Below are 9,183 nucleotides of genomic sequence, written 5' to 3' on the forward strand. Positions count from 1 at the left end.
CATTCCTGAGTCTGGGACTGCTCTGCCTGCTGGTGGGTTGGGGGGGGGAGGTGCTGGAGCCATCCTGGAGCTGGGGTGGTCTGGACAGGCTTCCCTGGAGATCCTTCCCAAGCTGGAGAAGTGGGTTCAACATGTCCAAGGTCCTGCACCTGGGTCTCGGCAATCCCAGCCCTGAGCACAGCCTGGGGATGAACTCAGGCAGAGCAGCCCTGGGGGAAGCACTTGGGATAGGGAATGGGGCAGGAACCCACCCACAAACTTGGGGTGGTGGGTGAGAGGCTCAGCCTGCCCCGGCCATGGGCACTGACCCAGAAACCCCCCTGTGCTGGGCTGAGCCCCCACCGTGGGCAGCAGGGGAGGGGGGATTCTGCCCCTCTGCCCCTGTGCTCAGGTGAGACCCCACCTGCAGAGCTGCCCCAGCCCTGGGTAACAACAGCAGGAGGATGTGGAGCTGCTGGAGCCAGGCCAGAGGAGGCCACGGAGATGCTGCCAGGGCTGGAGCCCCTCTGCTATGGAGCCAGGCTGGCAGAGCTGGGGGTGCTCACCTGGACAAGAGAAGGATCCAGGGAGAGCTCAGAGCCCCTGGCAGGGCCTGAAGGGGCTCCAGGGGAGCTGGAGAGGGACTGGGGACAAGGCCTGGAGGGACAGGACCCAGGGAATGGCTCCCACTGCCAGAGGGCAGGGCTGGATGGGATCTTGGGCAGGAATTGTTGGCTGGGAGGGTGGGCAGGCCCTGGCACAGGGTGCCCAGAGCAGCTGGGGCTGCCCCTGGATCCCTGGCAGTGCCCAAGGCCAGGCTGGACAGGGCTGGGAGCAGCCTGGGACAGTGGGAGGTGTCCCTGCCATGGCAGGGATGGCATTGGGTGGGCTTTGAGGTCCCTCCCGACCCAAACCATTCTGTGATTCTGTGACAGCAGTGGGGACAAGACCCCGTTGTGCTGCTTGGGGCTGGGGGTGGCCCTGTGGGGTCCCCGTGTGGCCCCTCAGGTGTGTCCCCTCCCCACCACTCTGGCACAGGGTGACACAGGTGCCACATGAGCTGAGTGGGGTCCCAGCTCCGAGGGGTCCCATCCTGTTCCCCCTCTGCCCTTTTGGAACCTGGCTGCTGCCCAGTCCAAACCATTCTGTGACTCCTCGACCCCTTCAATTTGCAGCCGCTGTTCTCAGAATTCACAGAATTCACTGAATCACTTTGCAGACCCTGGTTCAGTCCCTGAGGCGTTCACAGCCCCCAGCCCACGCCCCAAGTCACAGAATGCACAGATTTCCAGAATCACTGGGTTGGAAGAGACCTCCAAGCTCATCGAGTCCAGCCCAGCCCCAACACCCCAACTGAACCCTGGCACCCAGTGCCACATCCAGGCTTTGTTAAACACCCCCAGGGATGGGGACTGCACTACCTCCCCAGCAGCCATTCCAGAACTTCTTCACCTTTCTGGAAGAAACTTTTTTCCTGATATCCAACCCAAATTTCCCTTGGGGCAGCTTGAGACTGTATCCTCTGGTTCTGTTTCTGTTCATGCCCGCGGCCGGCTCTGCAGCACAGCCCAGCCTGCCCCAGGCCACCCCCAGCTCCCGTCGCTCCAGGACATCCCTCCCGCTGGGATGAGCTGAGGAAAAGGGATGAAATCCGTGCCAGTCCTTTGGGACAGAGCCCGATCCCAATGCCCTGGACCGAACCAGGAGCGGGGGTCGCGGCCGGACCCTCGCTCTGTGCAGACCCCAGACCCCGAGGGGTGCCCGGGCACATCCCGGCTCCTCCTGCCTCATCCCGGGGCCAGGATGGAGCCTCGGCCTCCCCCGGCCCTGCCAGGCTCCCCCCAGAGCCTCGGCATGTTGTGGTTCCTCTGAGTGCCACCGAGGGAACCCCGGCCAGCCCCGAGATGGTGGGCAGGGGTGGGGGCACTGCCCCGTGCCCCGGGGTACAGAGGGCAGCCAGGCTGATCCCTGGGGTACAGAAGGACAGAAGGAGAGAAGGACAGAAGAACAAAAGGAGAGAAGGCCAGAAGGACAGAGGGACAGAAGGACAAAAGGAGAGAAGGACAGAAGGACAGAAGGCCAGAAGGACAAAGGAGAGAAGGACAGAAGGACAAAAGGCCAGAAGGACAGAAGGACAGAAGGACAGAAGGACAGAAGGACAGAAGGACAGAAGGAGAGAAGGACAGAAGGACAGAGGGACAGAAGGACAGAAGGACAGAGGGACAGAAGGACAGAAGGCAGCCAGGCTGATCGCCTGCAGCAGAGGAGACGCTGGAAGGGCGGCAGAAGATGAAGGGCCCGACTCTCTGCAGGGGTTGATCCGAGGGTTATTTCAGGAGCTCCGGGGAGCCCCCACGAGCTCAGGGGGCTCCTGCCGAGACCCCCGGGAGAGGTGCCAAGGTTACATTTAAAGGGAGGTGGAAACCTAAAGGAGAAAACATTTACTGACCAGTAAGTGACCCTAAGGGATGGGCACTGGGAATGGACACTTGGGACAGTGTGTGGGGTGACACTGGGGGACACTTGGGACCGTGTGTGGGGTGACACTGGGGACACTTGGGACAGTGTGTGGGGTGACACTTGGGGACACTTGGGACAGTGTGTGGGGTGACACTTGGGGACACTTGGGACAGTGTGTGGGGTGACACCTGGGCACTGACCCCTGGCCTCTAGCTGATCACTCAGTATCCTGGACAGAAAGTTCCAGATGGAGGGGATGGGATGTGAGAGACTGACAGAGAGCCAGGGTGGGGATTTGGGGATGATCTCAGCCAAGGAAAGGGATTACACAGGTAGAGGGAGGGGACACAATCTGGGGAAAATAAGGGGATACAAAGACAAAACCATTATAAAACATGAAAACACACTACAACATCGGCATCCCCGGCCCTGCCAGGCTCCCCCCGAGCCCGCATCAATCTCCCAAATGGGGCCGGAATGAAAGTGCCAAGCCAAGGAGCTGATTCAGCACGGAGGAAGAGGTGAAGGTAAAAAGTTCAAATAAAGGAATAATGGGCCATTAGATGACCTCACAGGCAATGTGTTTTATTTAACGCGCGGCTGATGGCTCGGCGATGGCAGCTGTGAAAGTCACGCCTGGCGCGTTCTCAGCCACCTCCGCGGTCTTTTGTGGCACTGCCTGCTCCGGCAGTGACCTCCCCATCCCCTGCTCCGGCAGTGACCTCCCCATCCCCGGGGGTCCCTTTGCTCCCCCCCTTGCAGCTCACCTGATGGCCTAGGTGACATCAGGGAACCCCTGCAGTGACAAAAGGATTTTTTTTTGCTTTTTATTTTTGCAATTGTTTTTTTTTCTCTTTTGGAGCCTGGAGGGTGACAGGGACTCTTCAAGACTCCTCCAGGGTGAGGGTGGAGGCAGGTGGGATTTTTAGGGTTATGACAGCCCTGGTCCCAAGGGAGCAGCACTCACCCAGGCCCAGGCAGCTGGAGGGACAGAAGGACACAAAGCCAGGTTGGACAGGATTTGGAGCAGACTGGGACAGTGGGAGGTGTCCCTGCCATGGCAGGGGTGGCACTGGATGGGCTTTGAGGTCCCTTCCAGCCCAAACCAGTCTGGGGTTCGATGACACCAAGGCATGCTCAGGATCTGTCTCAGGGGTCTGTCCCTCCTGTTTTTCCCTGGAAGATCTTGTCTCCCAGGGCACTGCCAGAGTTGGGCATCACCAGCAGGAGGGGTTTTCTTGCTCTCTGAAACCTTTGCCCCTTTTGGGTGGCTTTGCCTCTGGCTCTGAGCGTGGCTCCAGGGCTTGGCACTGCCCATCCCCAACCTGGTGTTTGGATGCTGCAGCTGAATTGGGGGAAGTAAAGGAGCAGAGAACCCCAGAACCCCATTCCTTCCCCTTCCCAAAACCCTCTGGGATCAGCTGGAAATCAGGAGATGAAAGGAAAAGGGGAAAAGGCTCCATTTCCACCCCAGCAAGAGGAGAGGGGTGAGCTCAGAGGTGCTGGTCACGAATCCTCCCACTTTGCCTCCCTGACAGGGGGGCAGCCCCTGATTCCACGCTGTGTCCATATCCATGGAAGTCACCTCTGGCTGGAGTCTGAGCTCTGCCAGTGAATTGGTGCTGCTGGTCTGGTCTGAGAGCTGCAGCCCTGTCAGAGGGCCCGAGCCCTGATGGAGGGCCCTGCCTGGCTTTCCCTGACCCCTGCCCCCACCCTTTCCTTCCCAAGGATATTCCAAACCTGAATCAAAGCAGCCTTGGCCCCAAAGCTGCCCCTTGACAGGGGGAGGAGGTTTTGGGCAGCCCAGGGCCTGTTGGGTGTTCAGGGTCATTGCAAGTCCTTCCTTCAGCTGAGAGCACTCGGCACACCCAGCCCCGCCTGCAGTGCTGGCAGCAGCAGCTGCCTTGTCACAGGATCACAGAGTCAGAGAATGAGACTATCAGAGAATCACAGAATCACGGAATTCACAGGATTCACACAATTCCAGAATCACTGGGTTGGAAGAGACCTCCAAGCTCATCGAGTCCAGCCCAGCCCCAACACCCCAACTGACCCCTGGCACCCAGTGCCACATCCAGGCTTCGTTAAACACCCCCAGGGATGGGGACTGCACCACCTCCCCAGCAGCTATTCCAGAACTTTCTGGAGAAAACTTTTTTCCTAATACCCAACCCAAATTTCCCTTGGCCCAGCTGGAGGCTGTGTGCTCTGGTTCTGTCAGTGCTGCTGGAGACAGAGCCCAGCCCCAGCTGAGCACAGGCACCTTTCAGGAGCTGCAGAGTGATCAGGGCACCCCTGAGTCACCTTTTCTCCAGGCTGAGCACCCCCAGCTTCCTCAGGGGTTCCTTACAGGGTTTGTGCTTCCAGCCCCTCTCCAGCCTTGTTTCCCCTCTCTGGACATGTTCGAGCATCCCAAGGTCCTTCCCAAACCTGGCCTGCAGCATCTCCCCCCAGCAAGGGACGTGCACAGGTGTCTGTGTGTCACTCCCTGCCCCGAGCCCCCTGGCACAGCCCAGAGGTGACCACCTCATCCATCCTCTCCTTAAGGAGCTTTTCACACATTTTGTCCAGCCCCTCCAGCACGGGGAGTGTGGGCTGAGGCAGGGGTGAGTCCTCACAGGTGACATCAGTGAGTGACCTCCCTCTGCCACAGCCAGTGGGGACAAGGACCTCAGAGCAGCCCCTGCTGTGTCTGATCTCCCCCTCACTCCAGACTTTCTCGGCTGGGCCCAAGGCTGGTCCTTGGCCGTGGTGCTGAGCCCGGGCACTGTGGTCACCTGGGCTCTCCTGGCTGCCACCAGGGGTGGCCCTGTGCCCCGAAGTGCAGGGCAGGGGGCTGGGAGGCTCCCCAGGCATTGGGGCCCTGTTGCTGAGTGACACCTGTGTCACCTCAGGGACCGGGGTCCTTCTGCAGCCTCCAGCCAGCAGGGAGAGCTGAACTGGTCCCACTGGGGAGCAGGGGCTAGTGGGGACAAGAAACGGGGTCAGCACCGGTGACCCCAGTCCTGTCCCCTCCCTAGAGCTGTCCCCTGGCTGGGGGTGGCTGTGGGGTGGCTGGGGACAGAGGAAGAGGAGGGTGAGAGGAGCAGGAAGGAGGGCACAGCCACTGTGGGGCAGGTTTTGGGAGGGGAGTGAGGGAAGTTTTTGGGCATTGGAGGCAGTTTCTGGGTTTTGAGGGCATCACTCGCTCCGGGCACCGCCTTCGGGCAGTCGGGGACTCGAGTGGGAGACCAGGAGGTGGCGGCTGGAGGTCGGGGATGCTCCTGGGGCTGCCCTCAGGCTGGGAAACAACCCCTGTCCCTCAGGGAAGCGCTCCTAAATTAGTAGTATTAGCGTTTTAGTAGGAGTATTAGTATTTATTAGTATTCGTGTTTCCGAACAAACGGGGCACCTGGAGCCGCTCGATGCTCCAGGAGAAGGAAAAGCCTGGCTCGGAGGCTTAACCCTTTCCTGGGAACGCAGGGGCTGCCAGGGGGCAGCTCCCGGAGAGGGGACACACGGGGACAAACCCCGCGGTGTCAGGGAGGGGACACACCAGGACAGCCCCCGCGGCGCCCCAGGGACTCTCCCTGCCCCGGCCTCCCAGCGCTCCCTTAATTACCCTGGCAGGGCGGGGGGGTGTCCGCTAATTGCAGAGGCGATTGATTGGGAAAATGTCACCGTCACCGGCCTCTGTTGCCAGGGTGACCTCGGCTGTTCTCGTTCCCGGGTGCCCAAAGCCACCCGCCAGGCGGCCTGCGGGGACACCGGAGAGCGGTGTGGAAGTCCCTGTCCCTTCTCCAAAGGGATCCATCCTCCCCGGTGCTCCGGGAAGGGCGAGAGGGAGAGAAACCCTCAGGGCATGGCGAGGTTTGGGGCTCAGGGGCCATCGGACCTTCCTGCGGTGCCGGTGCCACCGGCGGGGAGGGGACAGCGAGTGGGACATGGCAGGTGATGGCTGAGAGACCGAAATTCCCTGGGGGGCTGGCCCAGACCTGGGGGATCGCGATAGGGGAGGAAGGAAGGAAGGAAGGAAGGAGCAGGAAGTGAAGGGAAGGTAAGGAAGTAAGAAGGAAGGAAGTGGGACGGAAGTAAGTGGGAAGTGGCGGAATGTCCGGCGGAAGTGTGCGGAGGATGATGGGGCCGTGGCGGCCGATCGGCCGGAAGTGAAAAAGGGAAGTTACTCTTCTGAGTATCCGTTCCTTCCGTACAGCCGCCTATCCTGCCTCCTGATCATTGCCTTGCCTTCCGGACGGCCTTGTCTGCAGGCATAGAGAAGGCAAGAAGGATAGTAGCTAAGGACATGGGTACCCGTGGAGACATTGGGACCTGTATGGGGACATGGGGACATCATGTATAAGGACACAGGGACACATGTGGGGACATTGGGACATGTATGAAGACATGGGGACACATGGAGATATCAGGAGATCTATGATGACATGAAGACACATGTGGGGACATGGGAACATGTGGAGATATCAGGAGATGTATGGGGACATGGGGACGCCTGTGGGGACATTGGGATGTGTATGGGGACATGTGTGGGGACATGGGGACACAGGGACATGGGGAGATGTGTGGGAATGGGGAGATGTGAGAGCAAGTATGGGGACACAAATGGGGACATGGGGGCACGGATGAGTTGTTTTCTGTAGATTTGTTTTTTTGTTTGTGTTCCTGTACAGAACTTTTTGTATTTCTTTTTATCTGTAATAACAGAAGTGGTCAGGGGTGCTGTAGTGGGAGGTCGTAGTTTTGGTGGTGTTTGTGCTGCTGTGCATGCTCGGCATTGGGGGTTGTTATTTTGTTGTGTGACGGCTCCTTGTGAGGTGCTGTTATTTTGTTTTAAGGGAGTTTGATCAGTAACGGTGTAAGACATTTTGTATGAGTTTTTTTTTTGTTTGGAGTTGGGATTTCTATTTTTACTCGATTTTTCAGTTAAAAGTTCAGGAGGGCTGCTGTTTTGTTTAGGACTGTTATTTTTGACATTGTAAAGTTCGTGTACAGGTTGTACATGGACGAGGGGACATGCATAGGGACACGAGGACACGTGTGGGGACACAAATAGGGCCATGGGGACACAGGGACAGAGCAGGAGCCGCTCCCGGCTGTGCAGTAAATGCTTTATGGGCTGCGGGGCTGGCGCTGGGTGATCGCCTCCGGGGCCCTGCGGTTAATTGCAGGCAGTAATTAACGTAATGACGGCGATGGAGGGACCACTGCGGGTGTGCAGGATGAGAGCGGGGCGGACTCCCGGCTCCGGCCTCATTAGCTGCCGTCACTAACGAGGTGGCCTCTGTCCCCAGCTGGGCTCGCAGTCCCGGTGCTGGCACTGCCCGGAGTGGCTCCTTTGTGCCTTCGGCCTCCTCTTCCTCGCTGTCCTCTCCTCCCGCCTCTCTCGGTGCCCAAGGCACGGCCCAGCCCCCCCGAGCTGCTGCCACACCCGGGGGGATCGGGGGGGACCGGCGACACCAGTGACACCAGCCAGTCCAGTGGGGACATCAGCCCAGCCCCGAGGCTGCCCAAACCTGCCCCGTGCCCCCCCTGCCCCGGGATCCACCTGCCCCTCCTCTGGGACGGTGACAGGGACACCCGGACGGTGTCACCGTGTCCCGGAGCCCGGACAGTCCCGCGGGAGCGGCGGCTCGGCTGGGTTTGGGACAATGAACCCGGGCAGGGGAGGGCAGCGGGGCCCGGCCGCGGGCAGGACGGGCAGGAGGAGGCGGGCAGGGCCCGGAGGTGTGGCATGGGCTGTCCCCACGGCCCCGCGTGGGGCAGGGCGGGTGGCAGCGCGGGTGGCAGCAGTCCCGTCCAGCGGGCGGCGGAGCGGCAGGAGCGCGGCGCTGCCGGGGCTGTGCCCGGGCACCGGGGCAGGTACGGGGCCCCGAGGGGAGGTGGCACGGTGACAGCGGGGACACACGGCTGGCAGGTCCCTGGGGTGGCGGGGGAGCCGCATCTCTCCCCGGGAGGAGCGGGGTGCCAGGGCTGCCCCTCGGGCACGGAGCAGCGTTTGGGGACCCCCAAACCGCATCCAAGCGGCTGGAAAAGAGGGCGCGCGGAGGCAACTCATGGCTCTGGCACTTCCTGGGAAATAACCTCGGAGAGGTTTTAATGATGGCCCGGCCAGGCGCGGGGGCGTTTCCGGCCTGCCGGGGCCGGGAGGTGACAGCCACCCCCCGCTCTGCCCGTCCGCGCCCTGTCACTGTCGTCTGTCGCGGTGGGTGACACTGGCCGGAGCGGGGCTGGCCGTGGGGACACCCCGGGGTGGCTCTGGCTGCGGTCCCGCTGGGACACTGGGCTCGGGGAAGCAAGAGCAGCGCCCCGGGGGGCGTTACGGGGCCGTGTGCCAGCCCCGGGAAGGGACCGAAGGTCGGGCCGGTGCTGTCCCCGCCGGTTCTGGCGTGGGAAGGAGCCGGAGGGCACAGAGGGCACCGGGAGCTCCCAGCTGCGGGCACTGCCCTGCCCGGAGCATGAGCTCGGCGCTGAGCCGGGGATTTCAGGAACAAAACCTCCACAGAATTCCCGTGGCAGCGCTCGGAGCAGGCAGGGACAGAAATCTGAGCGGGTTCACCAGCCCGGGCCAAGCCCTGGTGGCGCCGTGCCCGGCCCTCCTTAACTCGGCTCCTGCTCAGCCATGCGAGCCTGCAGGAGCTCGGAGTGGCACTTTTGGGGTGAGAAAGTTCTGGTTTAGGGCTTCTGAGCCCCCGGCAGCACCGCGGGGACGCTTTAAGGACACTCCGGGGATGGGACAGTCCCCGCGGG

At 61.3% G+C, this 9,183-nt stretch overlaps 1 protein-coding gene across 1 annotated transcript in view; it reads left to right on the forward strand.

Annotated features, from left to right (window-relative positions):
- The first annotated feature begins 8,084 nt into the window (after positions 1-8,084).
- Positions 8,085-9,183, forward strand: part of ATP8B3 (ATPase phospholipid transporting 8B3) — a 28,783-nt gene continuing 27,684 nt past the window's right edge. The window contains exon 1 of the mRNA XM_050985945.1: positions 8,085-8,295. Within this exon, the coding sequence (XP_050841902.1) occupies positions 8,085-8,295 (211 nt within the window). The remainder of the gene's footprint in view (positions 8,296-9,183) is intronic.

This window comes from Serinus canaria, chromosome 28 (assembly GCF_022539315.1).
Source record: "Serinus canaria isolate serCan28SL12 chromosome 28, serCan2020, whole genome shotgun sequence".
Classification (NCBI taxonomy): domain Eukaryota; kingdom Metazoa; phylum Chordata; class Aves; order Passeriformes; family Fringillidae; genus Serinus; species Serinus canaria.